Here is a 20,736-nt window from a genome sequence, read left to right as displayed (position 1 = left end):
ATTTTTCGACATCAAGATTTTGTTAAAATAGAAAAAAATACTGCATCTGGAAGTTATCATAACATGGTCGTAAAGGTACAAAGCAAAAAAAAACATTTATTTTTATAATATAATATAAAATTTACATTCATGTATTTAGATATTGTTAAAGCCAGTTTTCATTCAAAGTAGGCCTGAATGTTTACATTTAGACACAGCCTACTTCAGGTCTCAGCCGGATTCTTCTTCGGGAAGACTAAAAGAATACGCTCTTGTTAGTTAAAATCAAAATATCAACTAAAATACGTCATTCTATTTTAATCCTTATCATTTTTCGGCTTAAATATCTCTGACGGCTTTTCATCAACGCTGCTGATCCTCTAGTCACGTATTCCACGTAGCGGACAGGGGGTTGAGTAAAACCAGGAAGTAAAGCGTCACGTCTCATCAGCGCATTCACCAAACTTCTTCAGAAAGTGAGGCAACTTCTGAACTCACTGGACATACAGAGCACACAAAGGGTCATTGTAAGGGAAGAGGTCGTGATGAAGATGGTGGTCCCCCTGCTCCTCCTCCTGCTCCTCGTGTGTAGATCTGCAGACAGCAGGTGCTTCTGCCAGGTGAGCAACATAGCAGTCTCTTAACCTTTTTAAAATTTTATTTACAATACTGTAGATGTGAAAAACCCGAAACACTGAAAAATACACTACTGTACTGTTTGAAACTGTACAAGTAAGAGTATACATTAAGTGTGAGAGCAGAAAGTTTGATTGGATTGTAAATAGTGTTCTACTATCATATGATGTAGATTTGCTAATATTGCTGCTGCTATATTGCATTTACAGCTGTAGATATTTAATGTTGTGATATATGTCGGCTTATTCATGTGAGCTGTGTCATCTGCATCATATCTTGTATAATGTGTCTCTGAAAAAACATTCATCTGTTGAAGAGGAAGGCAGAGAGGAGTTCTGTGTATTCAGGACACCTCGTTACATAGCGGCAAATCTAAGCAAATAATATTACACAAGTAAAAACAGAGAGCATTAAACCTCCTAAAATTATAATAATTATAAGATAAATTCACCCAGAGGAGGCTGGGAAACAAAACAATGCCATGGCAAATAATTTTCATGAGATCAGAAGTGAATTATTTCATTTTTTTTTTTTAGAGGAAACGCCATACAAATGATAACACAATATCAGTGTGAGTTTTGTCGTTAAAAAGAAAGAGTTTGATGGTGTTCTGAATACATATAAATGCTAATGGTCTCAATTCAGGGAAATTGGTTCCCTTCCTTGATAACAAAAACATCAGGAAATTACTTTTATTAGACACTGTGTACATTAGCAAACAGAAAGTAATGAGAGGCAAACATTAGATATGACTTTGAACATTATAAATGCTACATCTTCTTGATCCTACAGGAAGTAAAACCATTACTTTAAACCTCTGGGGAAAAAAAAAATCATCCGATACTCGCATGATGCAACTTTGAAAAAGACGTGACAGACAACACTCAGTTCAACCTAGCTCTACTCTGAAACCGCCCAGCTGTTAATGTCTTCTGTTCAAACGTAGGTCACAGGTGATCTGGATGACTGCGCCTGCGATGTGGAAACCATAGACAGCTTCAACAATGAGCAGCTTTTTCCTCAGCTTAAAAAACTTCTGGAGTCTGACTACTTCAGGTTCTACAAGGTGAGGACAGCTAACAGTCACATGCCCATACCTTTTACACACCTACACACACAGGTCAACAGTTGTGTTCCTGAGCTCTTGCTGTGCTGGATGTTCCTCTGCAGGTGAACCTGAACAAACCATGTCCCTTCTGGAAAGCCAGCAGTCACTGTGGTCTGAGGGACTGTGCTGTGAAGCCCTGTGAGCCTGTGAGTCATCATCATGTTTCTGCTTTCTATTTGTATTTATTATTATTAGTACTAGTACTAATCTGCATAAACAGTCACTAAAGCTTCTGTGTTTATAGTATAACTACATTGTTTCTCTGAGTTGTTGCCAAATAGAAATAGAAAGTAGCAGAAGATGAAAATGTTCTGTTAAGTACAGCAGCAAAACACAGTGAATAGTTTATCTCGGCTACTATTTTTTACTTCTTATCATGACTGAAGCTGTTTGTGTTCACAGAACGAGGTACCAGCAGGGATCAGATCACCCTCTTACAACAAGGTGGGTCCATCCAGATTAGCTGTTAACAATCTGGAAATAGACTTTTATTTCTTTTAGTTTAGTCCTATTTTTTAAAGAAATATCTGGTAAACTATTGTTTGAATGTTCACAAAGATAGTTTTTTTTATGCTTTTGGCTATTTTTGGCATTTGAATACAAAGACAGGGCTTCCAGGCAGATTTTAAGGATGCTTAAGTGGAGGTAATAAATGGTTATTTAAGGGCTTGTTAAAGAACACTTTAATTTTTGCTACTTAGGACCTAAGAATTAAATAACTGAAATGTAACCTGGATGCAGAAGAAAATTTGTGTTCAAGATAAACAAATTCAGGGATTGAAAAAGTTTATGGATATTTCAAAAGAGATCATTGACTCACTCACTACTTACTCACACAATAAGTAAGTAGTGACTAATCCTGGTGACGCTGCAGCTGATATGTGTGAAAAGGAAATTGTTGTTCTTGCACGTAACCAATACAACTAATATAATACATGTGGTCTATCAATCTGAATTTGAAAACAAGGAATATCCAAGAGTTTAACGGACAAGCTTTGACCGGGTTGTTTTTGTGTGTTCAGTATTCAGCAGAATCAAACGAGCAGCTTGCTGAGTGTGAGGAGGCTGGGCGTCTTGGAGCTGTGGATGTCTCTCTGAGGTGAGTCCTGTCAATATAAACAAATACCAGAATATAAAATACAGCACAGTGCTGGTGGAAGAACAGACAGACCTCTAAATCAAAAATATATAGCTGCAAGGTTTGAATACTCATTGACGAAACAAACATGGTAGAACCTGTATTATGATATGATAGATAGACCTCTGAGGTGTGAATAAAGAGGCTGAAATCATTATTTTTTTTATTTCTAGTGATGAGACCAGAAAGGCTCTGCTCAACTGGACCAAACACGATGACGAGGCAGAGCGCTTTTGTGTTTTAGAAGGTATCATCTATAAGGGTTTAGAAAACATGATGGATGAGTGTTTAAATAATCAGGATTATAAGAGAAAACCAAATATTGTTGTTAAATTTTAAATGAAGGTTTTATGATCATGCTGTTTGTTTTATTTTTTTTATTGCCTACCAGACGAAGAGTCACCTGACTCCCAGTATGTGGACCTGCTGCTGAACCCAGAGCGTTTCACAGGCTACAAAGGACCGGAGGCCTGGAGGATCTGGAACAGCATCTATGAGGAGAACTGTTTCAAGTATGATACTATTTCAGCTCTGATCAGGGGGTCAGGTTGTCAGTAGAAATTTAATTTATAACAGGTCTACAGTAAAGCATGCAGTATTATAAAAAATGTAGGGTTAGCTGAAATGTGAAATTTCTTTTTGTTGGGTTTTATCTGAAGATGACAGTTTTGGCATTGTATAATGTCTAAAATCATCCCACTTGTATTCCAGAGGGAGTTGGGTGTTTAACAGCTAGATTTAATCTTAACTTCCTCCTCTCAGGCCACTTGCTGTAAAGCGTCCACTCACTCCCAACTCATACAACAGCAGCCCTGGAAGTGAAAGTGAGAGACTATTATTTTGGAATAGCATCACCATTTGCTTTTTTTCCGTTTCTGTTACCAAAACATTATCTTTATTTTTACAGCAAAGACCTTCCACAGATGGCTGGAAGGTAAGCTGATGTTTCCCCTGATAATGACAAAGATAAAGAGTGAGGATTTATATTTTAATGTTCACTCTCTGTTTGTGTTTATGTCTCAGGTCAGTGTGTGGAAAAAAGAGCTTTCTACAGGCTCATTTCAGGTCTCCACTCCAGCATCAACATACACCTGAGTGCCAGATACCTGCTGACTGGTGAGACACAGTAAGCTGTGCTGACTTACTCTGACATTTTTTTAAGTTCTTGTTAAGTGGAGCAAGAAGGGACTGTTTAACAAGGTGGGGCTGTGTAGCAGGGAGGGGATAGCAAGAGTTAAATCAGCCAGGACGAGCTTGTTTGGTAACAGTGAAAATAACTTTATCCTCTGAAAGACAGGTGCATCAGTCTGTATGTAAAACTGAGAACTGAAAAGGATATCTCACTTCCTTCTGAACAAAATTAACCTTGTCTCTAAGATAAGTAACTTCCTGAACTTTCTGCTGGTTTCATGCAACAGTGCTGCATAATGGGTTATCATCTTACATATCAGCAATGCACGTGAACACAGCGGGCTGTAAGGCTTAGGATTTGCTTTACCCCAGAGTAGAGCTAGGCTAAATGTGTCCTCTTTTTTAAGCCTTTGTGCAAAAGCCACACAAATAGGATGCAGGAACTAGTATGTTTTCTTATGATGTAAAACTAAATCTTAAAATAACTTTCTTCACTAAGTTTAAATAAATCCAACACTGACCTTCCTCAGCTTTGTGGTTATTTGCTCTTCACTCTTTTTGTGTTTGTCCACTTCTCTCCCTTTAGACGAATGGTTTCAGAAGAAATGGGGTCACAATGTGTCTGAATTCAGGCAGCGTTTTGATTCAGAGCTGACACTTGGTGAGGGGCCAAAGAGGCTGCGTAACCTTTACTTCCTGTACCTGATCGAGCTGCGAGCGCTGGCCAAAGCTCTGCCATTCTTCCAGCAGCCGTCCTTCAAGCTGTACACGGGGAGACCGGAGGAGGACCAGAGCCACAAAGAGCTGCTGCTTAACATCCTGCAAACTGCAAGGTCAGGCTTAGACTCCAGGGCAGGTTTTTTGTAGATCTGGATTTAAAGTATTCATTCAGTGTGATTTTCTCTTGTTCTCAAACCTTTGTGACACCAGTTTGATGCTTTTATAGTTGTTGTGCAATCTGGTAATTTGTACACTTTACTCTCTCTGCAGATCATTCCCTCTGCATTTTGATGAGACGTCATTGTTTGCTGGAAATGAAAAGGAAGCAGCCAGACTGAAGGTCAGCAGCCAGTCAAAACTAGATTGACCCTATAAAGTGTAGAGATCAAGGACAAATGTACAACTTCTTAAACTCTAAACTCTTAAAAATGTAAACTTTTGAAAAGGGGTTTATTAGTTTTAAAGACACTGTGGCTGATGAAAAAGGTTCTTTTGACAACAAGGACCAACCAAATGAAATAAATGTAATTTAATCTTTTTGAACAAAATGTTTTTTGATGTTTTAACTAAAGATTTCATTAATTCATACAAGGAGATTGTTAAACTTGACTAAATTTTGTTTTAAACCACTTGTACACATCTATCTTTGAAGTGCTCTCATTGTGTTTTCTGTGCTGTGTTAACATCAGGAGGACATCAGACTGGCCTTCTTTAACATCTCCAGGATCATGGACTGTGTGGGCTGCTTCAAATGTCGACTGTGGGGAAAACTGCAGGTGAGAACATTTGCATTCATGCAATAGTGTAGAAACCAACATAATCTTTACAGCCATATACTGCATGGAATCCATTTGTTGAAGTGCCATGTACTTATTTCATGACACTGGTTTTTCCACATCAATATTGTAAATTAAACTTATCTGACACATTTCCAGAACACATGGTTTTAAAAAGAGTAAAACTATAAGTAATTGTAAAAGCAACTCTGATGTTAGGAAAAAAACTGATCGAGGTTTTGTTGCTCTGTTTTAAACTTTTGCAGAGCTTGAAAGATTTTTTTTAAATCTGTATTGGATCTACTGTCTATATTACTAAGAATCCCACTGCCTCCATTTGAGACAAATCAACTTAGTCCTGCAATAAAAGACACGGATTAAGTTGTGAAAAGTGCTTGTTTAATTTCTCTAAACTATTTTTATTTTTTCACTGGCCGAACAGCACATAATGTTTCAGTCCATGTTTTTTTTATGTTGATATTTTAAATTTTTGAGCCATCTGTTTAAGCCATCTATATTTGTCATATTTATAAAATAAAGCATTTTAGAGGAGCTTGTTTTTATAGTGTTTTGAGCTGCACTTGATGCGTTGTGTTTGTTTTTGTTTTTGCTTTGCTCTGGAGTGTGTGAACAATGGCATCATGAAAATTTCGCCAGGGAACAATAAAAATGTATTTAATCTTCTAATATTATCATAACCAAGTAAGTATGCAGAAAATAAATCCATGAAGTTGGACACAAAATCAACTCTCACCAACAGATCTTTTGGTTGATATTAAATGATAGTTAAGGACCATGTGTGTGCTGTTACTTCAGCTTTGTGATTTTCTTCTTTGTTTTGATCCTTTTCTTTCTCTCTGTCATTATTAGACTCAGGGATTAGGAACATCGCTGAAGATTTTGTTTTCAGAGCGACAGATTGAAGCTCTACCCTCATCCAGTGACCAGCGACCCAGATTCCAGCTCAGCCGACAGGAGATCGTCTCTCTGTTCAACGCCTTTGGACGGTCAGTGTTATGTAATCAGATCTGTAAAGCAAATTTCCTTTTTAAAATGACTAATAGCCAAACACACCTGAATTGAAGTCAGCTCAGCAAATGAAAAACAAAGATTGAGTTGTGTTGTGTAGCACTGAAGCATTATCATAACAAAAATTAACCTTCAAAGCACTGATTATTCAGGGCAGACTCCCTTGCGTTAACTTTCTTTTATTTAAATGTCTCACAGGATTGCCACAAGCATCAGAGAGCTGCAGACCTTCAGAACGCTGCTAGCGGAGGAGCGGTGACCATGTCACTGAAGAGTCGCTCGCTGACTCTTTTGCTGCTTGTTAAAATGCTGCTTGGTACATACAGGGCAATCACAGCCCTGTAGGTCATGTTTAAATGCAGTTAGTGCTTTGCTTCTGATGTCATTTTGTTTTGCGTCATACTTTGACTGTATTAAACACCTGATTTCACCTAGTGACTTGGTTTGAGTACAAGCAGATGGACTGGAAAAAATATTTAAAAGAAACAATGTAGAAGATTAAGTGACACAGTTGTAAAGGTTGTATCAGGAGGCTATTCAGTCATAGTGAAACTCTGTGGTGACTGTTTACTGATGATGTGCTGGACTAAATTTTTTACTGACTGAAACTTCGATTTCCCCTGAGGAAGATGAATAGTTCATGAGTGAAATCTCTTTGAAAACAGGTAAAATGAGGATAAAAACACATTATATGAAAAGGCACATTAACATTTTTGCATCTTTCCTGTAACATGCATAACTTCTTAAAATGTCAACATGCTGCTTCATTTAATACATTTGATCTGTGCAAGTTATATTTGTCTGTCTTAAAGATGAAGAACTTTTCTTAAATTATTTTTTGACATTTTTCTTGTCAAATATAAAATAAACACTTTAAAAAAAAAGGGGAATTGTATTTGTGTTTATGTGGGGGCTTGGGGGAATGAGCATAGATTGTATATTTAACATGAGACTCCCAAGAAAAAATATTTTTAACATCATACACAGAAAAAAACTAAGTTGACAGTGTGTGGTGTAATTAGTTGTAATTATGTCCATCAGATGGCGCTGTTTATACATTAAGTACTTTGCTGAATGCTAAGTCTAAAACTATTATTTATTTCATTTGCTGCATAAAAAAAGACCTGCAAATACATGAAGAAAAAAAATGCTTACAAATAGTTTGATAATAGGACTATGAATATCAAACCATAACCCTTGATTTTGGGGTGTCTGCATGTGTTTTTTCCCCCAATAATGTAGAAATATCACTTGGTTTTGTAGGTAATGTAGAAAAATTATTAGTTTTTGGTTAATTGTGCTCCAAAGTACAAATCAAGCTTTTTAATCAACTTAGTAAAAAACAAGTCATAAGACTAAAAATTGGGAAAATTAATTCTGGTAAATTCGTTAAATCTGTCACATATAACTTTTATTATCGAATTCTAAACTGTCGTTTCTTTTCTTTCTCCCTTTCTTTTTTTTATTTATCTATTTATTTTTTTACATCTAACATTTTTTTTTTAATGTAAGGGATGTTTGTCTCTGCGATTTGTGGTGTTGTTTCTTCCGGCGGTCCTTGAAGGCATCATAAAGCCGTGCGACAGACAGTGAAGGGTTAAACTCTGTAATAGGATGAATGGATATTGTGGTGAGCAGCATCTGATTACACACAGACGCCAGTAGGCATCGAAGGGGGACGACACGTACCTACCAGCCGAAACTACCGTTTATTTCCTTCAAAGGGAGTCAAACACGATCCTTTCTTTCTTTGCATTTCACTCTGGAAATACAAACTAACTTTTCGACCGTGGAGAGAGGCTGAAACTCGGTTTTCTTGTGGAGAATTTCTCAACTGCAGGTCGGATCTTCCCTTCGTATAAATGGCTGAGAAGGACCGACGGATGACGGTGGAGTAAACTTGCAAGATGTCGCAGTTTGTTGTGGCTTAAAAGACGGACTTACCGCTGTTATTTTCTCACGGAGACACCCACCTGAGGAGCTGAAACCTCTCTCAGGGAGAAGAGGCGGTCAAGCAGAATCTCCTGGGGGAGTCTGTGTTTGGTTGTTCCTCCAGGTTGGAGCGAAACAGGTAAGACATCTCACCTGTCTGCACCGAGCACATGCTGACACCGTGCTAACGTTTATACCCGATTATACCTTTATTTATGAGAAACTTCTTAAGCAGCGTTAACATTTACACCAACTCCAATGTGTATTTAGCGACAAGTATTGCGACCTGCCAAATAATGACAGTTGGCGGCTAAGTCAAAGCTAGCATAAATATAATGCGTTTAAAGGTTCTTAACTTTATTTAAATCGTAATGTTGAGATCATTTTTCATTAATTAAATACTTTTGTGTTATTTTGTTGAGAGAAATTAGCCTGAAAAGTGATATAAAAAACACTATAAACATTGATATCACTGAAACTTTCTACTGTTGCAACAAGCTAAAGGCTTAAACTAAAAAGCTGCTGCTATCTTATTTTTTTTATATGGTTTTAAAGCTTACTGGGCGAGCAAAATGATTTAGAGTTTCCTGTACCAAACAGTTTAACTTCAAATTTTAAAGCTGCATTAAGTGATTTTTCTCCACTAGGGGCAGCACTAATGATAGAAGCACAGCCATGTTTTATACCTTTGGGGGCTTTCACACCTGGATTATTTGGATGAGTTGTTCCAATACAGTGAGCATTTTCTCTCTTGGTTTGAAGCGTCTGCTCCTATGTGAACATAGCAATCACAGTCATGTGGAACACTGCAAGCTTAAATCACCTTAAGTCACACTCCCCTGAAGGTTAGCTCATGGCATAACAATCAGTATTAGACTTATGTTAACAATCTTCTCCATCCAATTCAGTATTCACAGAAGAGCTAAAGCCATGGTGTAGCAACATCACAGTTTCAACTAATGACCAAGTATTGGGAATTTTGTCAATTCAGGGGAATTTCTTCTTAAAACTTGACCTTTTCACGTTTGCCAAGCTGTCCATGTGTCTTTCATACTGCAGTTTGAGTTTCATAGCCTTTGCAAGACACTTTTAGCACTGACTTTCACGTTTCGGTGACATTTTTTGTGAGTAGTTTCCAGCACTTGACGAACATGCTCATCTGCCCAGATGTTGATGATGCGTCTGACTTCACCCCTGCTCCACATTTCCTCTCTAGCTACAGCTGTTTCATTTAGGGATGCACGATATTATCGGCACAATGTTGGTTTCAGCTGATAAAAGCTTAAAAACACGTTTATCGGTATCGGCAGATATGAAAATTTCTGCCGACAGGCACAGCCGATAAGGTGCTATTCAGTTAGGATTATTATTATTTTCCACCTGAAAAATAAGCTCCTTAAATAAAATGTAGCACTTAATTTATTTGCACTGCAGAGCTCTGTGTCTGTCACCAGGTTGTTACAGTAGCTCTAAAATAATCAAATGCAACTTGGTTATGTTTAAAAATGAATTGTACATTTAAAGTTCATGTGATCTAAAGAAATTATTTTTCTGTATTTCAATACTGAATGTCTTGAGTTTGAAAAAATAATACATTTCTTATTTATGGTAAAATCAAATGTTTTTTGTCTTGTTTTATGTGTGTTTCTTAAACAAATAAGACCGTCACAATTAGAGTAACATATAAATTCCAGTACAGGATAGACTTAGCTTTCTTTACAGTGAAAAAACAAACCAACTTGTAATTATCGGTATCGGTATCGTCCAAAAGGGGTTTCGATATATCGGCATATCTGATATCGGCGAAATTCCAATATCATGCATCCCTAGTTTCATTAAGTAAAGGCAAAAAACCTCACACCCTAGTTTTAATAAAAAGGCCACTGCTAGCTTCCTGTGTTGCAACAGAATGCCATTGATGTGCTGTCATATCTTTTGTTGTATGACACTATTTCCCAAACTAACCTTATAGTGCTCACTTTCAACTATAAAATATTAGCAGACATGAAGACATGAAGCAACATTATTGCACAGTGTGCCAGTTATCACTTGTGCATCTTACTTAGTCAAGCTTAAAATATGCTGCAATGTTACAAATACAGTCTTTAAAACCTGTAACATGAAGGTTTTGATAGCACAAATAGGTGACACATGGCTTAACTTTAAATTTTCTGCACTCAAAGGCGCTTTGATTTTTCCAGAGGCATCAGTTAGGCTGGCAAATGAAATCATCAGATTAGGGGTGTACCATAAGTTATTATTAGTTTATTTATGACAGGTTCGAAACGGAAAAAAAGCATGGATGACATTTTATGTGAAATATCTAAAAATCAGGTTGTGATAAAAATAAAGGCACAGACTGGTAAAAGTTTCATCAGATGATGATGAAGGAGTGGTGTGTTGGTTTTTTGAAATCTTTGTTGGGAGCCTGTATGTTCCTGACAAGCAGAGATATTGCAGAAGGATCCATTGAAGGGTGTGGCAGGCAGGCCGGAACTTTCCCACACCTCCAGGCTTCAAATCCTGCCCAGCAAGGGAAATATAGAAATGTGAAATATGTCATCTCTGAACTTTAACTCTCAAGATCCTTATCGTGCTCATTTTCTCATAGTTTTTGGGTTCAAGCAAATTTTCAAACCCATCTTTACTGTGGAAAAAGCATGTGATATCCTCAGATTGCTTTGTTTTGGTGTTGTTTGATGGACAAATTAAAAGATATCTAATGCATTTGAGATGTTATAACCAGAAAATGTTTGCTGGAAAATGACTTGAAGTATTGCAGATTTTATGTGTTAAACAACTTATTAGTTTATCACTTTATGCATTTCTGCTTCTCTTCGTTTATGCTGTGCCTTATCAGTGACTTTAAATCCGGCATGTTCTCTGTTGCATTTCTAGATAGTGGGGCTTAATTCTGTCATTCTGGAGTCAAACATGGACAGCAGGCGGAGCAGGTTCTGGGTTAATCTCTGCCTGCACTGTGCAACAGATTGGGCCAAGTTGGTCCATGCCAGAGCCCTGACTGCAGATTGCAGAGCTAAAGGAGCTGGCATGGAGAAGCAACATGGTCCCAGTGATGTGGTTGTGGTGAGAGATGAACTAGGAGAACAGCTGTGTGGATGTGTGTGGGAACAAGGCTGAGTTGTCCTTTTCCGTCAGTCTCTCCGCCCTCTCTGTGATCTGCTTTCGTTTTGTGTTCTGCCCTCGCCGGGCTATTTCAGAGGTCTTTGGTTAAAAACAAAACTTAAAGCTGTCGGATGTTAAAGAGGGAAGGTCTCAAATTTAGTTAGAGTGTGAAATTCTGGCCTACTTCGTATTGAGCTGGGATTTTCACAGCTAAGTTCTCAAAGCCACCTGTATTTGCTCACAAGGTGTATGTTTTCCTTGGAGCTGGTTTATCTTATGCCTTCCTGCCCTTTCACTGTGCACTAACATTTAACCTCATGACATGAAGCAGCCTGTGTTGTTTCATATTTGTTGTCATCAGCTTACAGCATCCATTGCATTTGTTCTGAGTGAAAGATAAAGTGGTTCTGGCTTTGTTATCTTTTAAAAAAAAATGGGTCACTCACTCCAAATTTCACTGCTGTGTCTTTGAACAGGATCAGAAGTAAATCCCCTCAGACAAAGTCACTGGTGTGGTCCTGTGAAGCCCTTGACCTCTCCTTGTCGAGTCATTGATTTTTGCTTTGTCCTGACTAAATAACCCAAAGAGAAATGATAAAAGCTGCATAAAGCATTATTACTTCTGTTAGAAGCAAAATGTTCAGACTTTAACCATTCACAAGTACACTTTTTAAAAAAAAATTGTACAAACTTTAGGGCCTGGGCTTTTAAACAAAAATTATTTCCTTTTCTGCTTCATCATTTTTTTATTCTTTGAGGTTCATTAGACCTGCCATTGACATGCATCAACTGCCTAAAAGTCACATAGACCAGTCCAATCTCTTCTGAATCATCTGCGTCTTCTTCATGTTCTCCTATATCTGGTCAACTTTTTTTTCACATCTCTGACCCAAGGATGCACTGATCCAAAGTTTTTGGTTCCAGTGCCAATACCAATACAGTGTTAAATAATAACCTGCATGCCCTACTTGGGGTAAGACTGCTAATGTTTTGGGTAAAGGGCAAAAACTGAGTGTATGGAATAACTGAAGTAAATATTTTAGTGTAAACTATAAAATATTTAAATTTTTACCAGCAAAACAAAGCTTCAGAATGTACACAAGATCTATTCAATATTAACTTTATACCCTGTTGAATGGTAATGCAGCAAAAAGCTAAGAAAGTGCATCAGAGGTAACATTTCAAGTAGCTGAGGGCGCTGGTAAAAAAAAAATAAAAAAAGGCTTAGAGCTGGTTGCCTGGATTGGCGCCATGGATTGGCCCCTTCCCACCGGTACTGATTCAGCTTTAAGGGGCACCAATACACAGATACCCGATACCAGGATCAGTACCAGTGCATCCCTACTCTGACCCACAGTGGCTAACCCTCTGCCCTTGTCAGATCAGGATTTGTTCAAAAATAAATGCTTCTTTGGTTTGTGTACATCGTAAACCATTGTTGCATTTGATTTATTTTGAAGCAAATTGGACTTATAGCATTCAGATGTTATTTTATTTATTGGATTTGTCTTTTAATCTGGGATCCATCAGTGTTGCATTTCATTACAGTGAATCTGTCTCAACCTGTCTGAAGTGTCATTCCACAGCCTGCGTCTGCTAAACCACGACTGTCTGAAGCTTCTCAACTGAACTGCTCTTTCTATCAGTGTCCTCTGATTTGCTGTCAGTGAAGCTGGGAGTGTTCTCCTAAATGTTCACTTTTAAAATGTCTTATCAAATTAGCACTGAATGCAGCTCTACTACGACTGCCTCACAAAACAATCCTGTTGCATATATTACAAGTGTCTCTTGAAGTGTTTTCTCTGTTTAGTTTAAAACATTCCCATGCAGCTGACACTTTGGCCACAAAGTTGCTAATGCTAGGTTACGCACGTTTTTGCATTCTTCCGCAAATTGTGCTCAGTTTACGGCAGATAATGTATATGACAAGGTGAAATGATTGGCTCTAATTCCTGATTTTTGATCAGTTATCCATGTAGACACTAGTGATGAGGTCATGATTAACCATAGCATTTTATGCATCTGCCAATAAAATAAACAGCATAAACTTCATTTTTGTTGAAAGAATCAGAATCAGATATCCTTTATTGATCCCTAAGGGGAAATTACATTTCACTTTTATCCCGTTCTTCTGCAAATTAATTTTCTATGTACAATACAAACAAATACTGTTACTACTATTTAAGTTTAATGACTTGCATAACTGTTGTCAGCAGGCAAAGTTTTCAAAACAACTCATAAAATGCAGCTGCAGCCAAATGTTCCACTGTTAGCACTGGGCTCTTATTTTACTGCAGAGTGCAAAGGGTTAAACTTGACACTCCCACCCCACCTCATTGTCCAGGCAGGTAATTTTAGAGGTGTGATCTAACTGCTCTGACCTTTCCTAATGGAGGCCGCTGCTCTCCGGTTGTTTCATTAGCCGTCCACTCCTGACTCCACGTGTGGCATTTCACCATGGCTCCCAGAATGTGCCACCTTCCAGCCCGCAGAAAGCTTATAACAGAGCGCTCACTACAGCTGCCACACCTGAACGCTGCTACCTAACCGCATGCTGCTAACAAACCTCTCTGTTTCTCTTTTGCTATCGCTTCCCTTCCCTCTGTGTCTCTCAGGCCCACGGAGACAAAGTGTCTTCTGTTTGGACGTCTGTCCATCTCTGTTTTCGCCTCTGATAAGGTAAGTCCTGCTGTCAGTCTGATGCAACATGTGGTTTTTGTGCTATTGCTGCTGTGTATTTACTTTTTATAACCATGCTTGGCTTCTGTCCTTTAACATCAGTGAAGTTCTGCTTGAATGCTGCTTTTGTGAGTCATTGGACTGCTTTCTGTGGTTTGAGTCCAACAATAGAGCTCACAGCAGCACAGATTGGGACAAAACTGCTGTTGAACACTAACAAACTCAGGACACTCATAGATGATCGGTTTCAGTATGAAGATGAGGAACTGAGAAAAACAAACTGAGCTCATGTTAGTGGCAGCTCAGCTCCCAGCCCCTGAAGTCATGCCTAGGAAGCTAAGAGATAACCACCTTTTAACATATTATTAGGATTCATAGTTATATTTCTTTAAGGAGGTGACTTTTGAAAGATCTGCTCCTGGTAGAAACCTCCAGAAGAGTGAACACTAAAGGAATCCTGACCTTAAATCCAAGCTACTCCTCTGGGAAAGAAGAGTTTCTGGGAAACCCTGTTTACAACCGTGACAATGCTGGATTCAGTGTCTAAACATATTTTAAACATCTTTCTTTACTATATCACGTCTTAAAACTTTCCTGTAACTAAAAATGGGCCTAACCAGTCCATGAATTCAGAAGACCTTCTGCAAACTTGTGCAAAAGTAACTATACCCTGTGGAGTAGGTTGGGTTTGAGCCGTTTTAGTAAAGTCTCTTTTTGTTTAGCCTCACTTTCGTAGCATAATTGTAGTCATATCTCCAATCATCTCTTAGGAGCTCAGGTCTGTTCTGGATGCAGGTCACACACTCAGTGCTACACACACTGACCTCAGAAGCAAAGTGAGATAAATAGAAAGATGTGTTAGCTTAATGGCCTACCACTGCTGTAGCAAGCACCTCCTTTTGCCAAGGAGTTGTTGTTATTTACCTTTCATACTACCATGCAAAAATATCTGAGACTGAGTGTACTTTAAAGATACTTTCAACAGCATTTGAACACTGATGCACAGGTCTCCTTGAAGAGGTGGTTTTTGCTCATTTCTGTCAATCATAGAGCAAGAAGAAGCAGTATTATAGCTGTAAGGCATTTTTTATCAGAGCTTGTAGTTTGCTTGCGAATAGCAACAGGCTACTGTTACAGTCTCTATCCAGTTTAGCATCAACAGAAGAGTGATTCAAAGCTTCATCACAGTGCTCCCAATCTGTATTTTTGTGAGTGGTGTCCCATATTTGGCAAATATTCACAACTGGCCCAGTGTTAGTGAGGCATTTTATCTTCTAGTGGCGCTAAGGAAAATCATAACTATTTGTTGGTAGGTAACAGTTTGAAAGGCATTTTTTTGCTTACACCTCAGAACAAGAGACTGTATCATAGACACAGCAGTGTGTGCTTAAATATGCTTTACAATATTGTGAACACAAAAGATTTAAAGAATAGCTTTACTGTAACAAGAAGTGTTCAAAATCATCATGTAAGAAGCAGTGTTTCCTACCCCAGAAGTCTACAGATAGAAACTTTAAAGTACCTCAGTGACCAGTTCAGGGAACTCCAACTTTTTTATCTGAACAAAGCAGGATGGTGCCTTCAGGGTAAACCACACTATTGTTTATTTTTGTCGATACCAATCATCTTTTGAGCACAGTTATCATTTTCTCCATTTCAAACCAAGTCTCTTATTTCAGTCAGAGACACAGCAGCCTTCTGCTGCACAGCTGCTCCTCAGGCTCTGACACACAGCCAGCTGCTGGCAGAGAAACAGCAGCTGCAGCAAAAAGATCTATCTCAGAATGCTTCTGTTTATAGATGTTTGCAGCCTCCAGGCCCTGAAGTGTACATTCTCCCAGAACCTCTGCTGGAATGCAGACTTACTATAGCAGGGGAGCTTATAGACTAATACTTGAGTCGACCTCCACGTGCTTGATATGCAGAAGCATAAAGAAGGAGCCTGGCTGCAGGAGAACTGTTGCTGTACATTAATCAGATTAATGATGGTGGGGTTTCCAGTGCAGCTTATGAGGTCTGGACCTGGCTCTCTATCCCTTGCTGCCTCAGCTGGTCTCTGCTCCTCCTACGCTTCACTGGCCTGACCCATTTCTCTACAAACCAAGGACTAAGATGTTCTTCTGTCTCTGTTTATCTCTGTGTCACCCATTTCCTTTTGTGGGTTTTTCTTGCACATGTTTCACATCATTCAAAGAACATTAATGTCAAAGTTTTAGGCTTTTGATTTCCTACAGTAGTTTTAAACTTAGATGTGTGATGTTTCCATATGGGTTGTTAATTTCTGCTTATCATGGTCTGTGTTTTTGTTTGTTGCATGAAGTTTTTGAATGACTATCTTGGCCAGGTCTGCCTTGTAAAAAAGATAATGCATCAAGAAAATATCTGGCAATGTTACAAATCAGGGGTTGACCTTGAGATGAATTTACCATTGGCGTTTCGAGATCATTGAGCCTCACATTGGTACTCACTGAACCAGGAACTTTACATTTGATTCAGAAAATGACAGTGAACTGTGTATACCTCTTTCTGACCAAAAATCGGTCAAAATGCTCACAGAATTGCTATGATTATGCACTTTATACTTGCCTGTCATTGTCAGAAAGTTCATTTAATGGTTGGGTACGTGTTAGCCTTGCTTTAGTATTATGCTAGCATTCATGCTGCTGCTTCATACTATTATGCTGAAATCTGAGTGAGAAGATCTTTTGATTTATGTACACAGAAGAGAGAAATAAGCCATTTTCACCATTCTTAAAGGAAAGCTACCTCAGCTATTTGGCATTGCCTGGTAGGTTTTGTAAAAGATAATTTAGCTTGATCATATTCCAGAAAACTTCAGCAGTCTTGCCAGGAGGGCTTGACATTAACACCGGCCAACTGGCCAAATGCTGGTGGATTTCGGCAGTGGCTGGTAACACCACCGCTCCCACTGGCCACTATGGCGGGTTGAATTTTATCTCAAACATGTAGCAGAGAGACAAGCAAAAAGATGACTGATGATGAAAGCTCTGAGGAAATTTGATTTACCTCTCCTTCATTGTCATTCTCATAAAAAAAGAAATGATTTTCTGATTTCAATCGTTAATAAATATTTAAGCAGACAGTGTCTCTTGCTGAGTTTTTATCAGTTTATTAATCCCCTTTACCATTTTATTATAAGCAATAACAAACTACTATTTTAATTACTATGTCTTAATAGACTGCATATTTTCAAATGAAAAGAGCACAATGTTACGCACAGCTTTATCAGAGCTGAATGCCTGATTAAGGACCTGTGGATTTTAACATTGATGTAGTCTTGTTTTGAGTGTGCATAGGGGTCATTTACATTTAAATAGGTTGTAAATCTTTTTTAAGTTAACTTTAGCATGTCATCATCGGCTTTAATCATATTGAACATAATTATCCAACAACAAATTGTGGCCAGTGAAAATACTGAGTAGCCAGTAACTCAGGGATACCACTAGCCACAGTGGCTGGTGAGCAAAAAAGTTAATATCAAGCCCTGCTTGCCAGTATGGCTTGAACTCCCTGGACTCTTCTGGTGAATTTCTTTCTTTAATGTGCTGACTTTGGCCCTGCTTGTGGCTGGGAACTGTTAAGGTTTTAAAACATATTAGCTTGAAAGAGGACCAGTCTGCTGTCACAAGTGTCCACTTCAGTGTTGTGAAAAACACAGCAGTGATGACGCATACATGCATGCAGGCTCCTCTGAATTGTTGATGCTGTAGCAGGAACTAGCAAGATGACAAGGGCCACTGACAAACAGTATCATAAGGAAATCAAGAAAAAAATCTCATGGGCAGCATAATCTTTTCAGAAAATAATTTACCTAACCTAGGATTGACAGGGTTTGGGAAACATGCAATCATCTGACCCAGAGGCAAGCCCTGTGAGTCATAAACGGTAAATTATATTCTGCATTGAACATTGCATTCCTGAATTAGCTCGCACTATTTGTTGTCTAACTGACTGGATGTTGGCAATTGAGTGTCTTCCAGTCAAACAGAAACTGCATTAGCAGGCCCTCCTTCATAATCATGACAGAAATTATGGAGGATTTAAGAATTTATCTCTCTGTAAGTCTGCTCCACTTCTTTGCTATTGTAGCAGCACCCTTTTATGCCACTGTTTCTCTTGGAAGGTGGGAGATTATGCTCCTGTTTTTAATCCAGCCTGATAGGCTCAGTGTTTTTGGACCATGGGGAAAGCATTTTGCAAATCACTTGATCCGGTTGAATAAATGAAAACATGACATAGAAAAACTGATGAATTTGTGGGGGTGTATTTATTAAAAAACAAGCCCACAGGATAAGATGAGAGGGGTTTACCTCTGTGTGAGGAGAGGCCACACCTCAGCAAACAAGCATGAACAAAGCTGAGATGTGGAATAATTTCACTGATGTCATTTGATAGCAGATTTATGTCTGTATTCTGTGCACCAACTCACTTCCCCTTCATTCAACAGAACCTGACAAACCAGATCTCTGCTCTTTAAGATGTGTAGTTGCTGTGTTACAGAAACCACATCAGACCTCCTTCTTCTCTTCCTTTCTCCTTCTCTCTCTTTAGCTTCTATTTATACTTCAGTCTCCTTCACAGAGGCGGTGAGCAGCACCTCCTCATGTTGGTTTTTGGTCACAGGTTTCACTTTCTTATTCCTCTCACCTCTCAGTCTTTCATGGCTTCTTTCCACACATCACTTTTTCCTTCTTTCAATGCTCCTCCTGTTCTCTGTCATTCGGGCCTGACAGTCCGCTGCTCAGTACTGGATCGAAAACTCCCAAGTAGTCTTTGGATTGGATTGGAGGAAATGAAGCCATGAAACATATTGACTCCAAATTCCTAAGACAAAAGCAGAACTGTAATGAAAGCTGTTTTCTTTCAGGGTCTATTGATTGATTCTTTGGTATTTTTATAAGAGTCCTCCTTCGGCTCGTAGCTGATCTCCACGATTGTTTGACATCCTTTGTGCTGTGTTTGTTGAGGGTGTGTGTGTGTGGTTAAACTAAGGGGACTGAACCCAAGTTCATGATCACTGATGGAGGAATGTAAACATCTCAGAGAACTCACACACAGATAGGGAGGGAGGATGATGGGTGCTTTGTGAAATATCGTCATAAACTGACTTTACAACATTTTCAGCTGACCATTCGCTCCTGGCGCTACTGATCCATAAACAAAACATTAAGTTTAGATTGTGTCATGGTATTTTATTCTTACCTTCAGTCGTCAAATCCATCAAACAACAACAAACAAGAGTCAATATCAGAATAAGCTGTTTGGCATTGGCAAAGAAGATTTAGTAAATCTTTAATGGCTAAAACCCAAATCCTCAGCTCCATGGCTCAACCCACAAATGCACGTTCCCTCTATAATGACTTATTGACAGGAAGCGTCATTACAACAGAGAAATCATCTCCCAAACACACATTTCAGTACTTTTTGTCTAAGTTTAAGGCCTCAGTAAGTGGGCCTGTTGTGAGAAAAGACAATTTATTCACTTGTAATCAGCTCTCATTTATCTAATTTAACTCAGTCTTTCCTGTGTCAGTGTCCTCAGGCCAAAACAAGACCAGACTTGACCCTCCAATAAGAAACTTATGTCTGGTCTGTTCTTCTTTTTCTAGCAGATGGGTTGTAGGTGTCACACAGTGGCGTGGCGTGGAGATTTTTTTTGAGGAAGCCAAGTGAGACAAAGCCTGTTATCTGTATTTTTTTAGGGAGTGGGGTACATAAAAGGCTATGTTGCAGTTTGGATCGCTATTTCATGTAACGGACCTGTTAGAGTGCCCAGAGAGCGCTCGTTTTACTTACTTTGAACACCGACACACACCCTTTAGCTCTCCCACCCTCACTCACTCATTCACACACGTTCATTGTCCTCTTGACTTAGCTTAAACATCTTATTAATTAATTCAACCGCCCACTTAAACACACAACTGGCCGCTTCATGCACACTGCTAATGTGCTAACCTCCCTGATTTCATTCAGTGGCTCGAGGATGACGATACTGTGATTTGATTGGTTTGAGGCCAAAGACGGGGTGGCTTCCCTTGGCACAGTCTTGGTCAATCACAGATGAGCAGTGTCATGACCACGGCCTCATCTGATTGGTTAATCATTCTTGTTTTTTTTCACCAAGGGATGCCAACTCTGCTTGGCTTCCTTGCGGACAACAGCGTGCAGTATCGTATTTTCACCACACATTCGACACAGAACATTTACGAGGGCGCTGTTTTACACTTTGTAAAATGCTCAATAACTAGAGGAGAGGAATAAGGAAGAGATGACAGTGACCAAACACAGAAGAAGTATCGAAACTGTTAAAAAGGAATATTTTCATTAAATCACAGCTACAGTCTAAAAAAAGAGAGGAAGCATGGCTTCCCTTGGCCTCTGGGAGAAAACGCCACTGGTGTCACACCAGGCAAGTTAGTCTTGGCTGCAGTTTCTTTATTGTGCTTAAGATTACTTCGGTC

The 20,736-nt window shown here is 38.8% G+C and overlaps 2 protein-coding genes across 3 annotated transcripts in view; both read left to right on the top strand.

The window, feature by feature from the left end:
* Positions 1-265: 265 nt before the first annotated feature.
* ero1a (endoplasmic reticulum oxidoreductase 1 alpha) lies at positions 266-7,347 on the top strand. Its single transcript, XM_074666327.1, has 15 exons — positions 266-599; positions 1,562-1,681; positions 1,786-1,869; positions 2,126-2,167; positions 2,746-2,822; positions 3,035-3,108; positions 3,253-3,373; positions 3,624-3,685; positions 3,769-3,795; positions 3,885-3,977; positions 4,579-4,825; positions 4,983-5,052; positions 5,402-5,488; positions 6,359-6,495; positions 6,716-7,347. Exons 1-15 carry the CDS (start codon positions 525-527, stop codon positions 6,774-6,776), a joined length of 1,377 nt encoding a protein of 458 aa, XP_074522428.1. The 5' UTR covers positions 266-524; the 3' UTR covers positions 6,777-7,347.
* A 766-nt stretch (positions 7,348-8,113) lies between these two features.
* Positions 8,114-20,736, top strand: part of pacsin3 (protein kinase C and casein kinase substrate in neurons 3) — a 34,744-nt gene continuing 22,121 nt past the window's right edge. The window contains exons 1-2 of one of the 2 annotated variants that reach the window (XM_074666885.1): positions 8,114-8,588; positions 14,191-14,254. The gene's annotated coding sequence lies outside the window, so the exon portion shown is untranslated. The remainder of the gene's footprint in view (positions 8,589-14,190; positions 14,255-20,736) is intronic. The other variant, XM_074666886.1, reaches the window with a different exon arrangement.

Source organism: Halichoeres trimaculatus, unplaced genomic scaffold (assembly GCF_033239565.1).
Source record: "Halichoeres trimaculatus isolate MK-OKI-2021-1 unplaced genomic scaffold, fHalTri1.1 fHalTri1_scaffold_3, whole genome shotgun sequence".
Taxonomy (NCBI): Eukaryota; Metazoa; Chordata; class Actinopteri; order Labriformes; family Labridae; genus Halichoeres; species Halichoeres trimaculatus.
The sequence above is the reverse complement of the archived record's forward strand: the minus strand, read 5'-3'. Positions and strand labels throughout refer to the sequence as shown.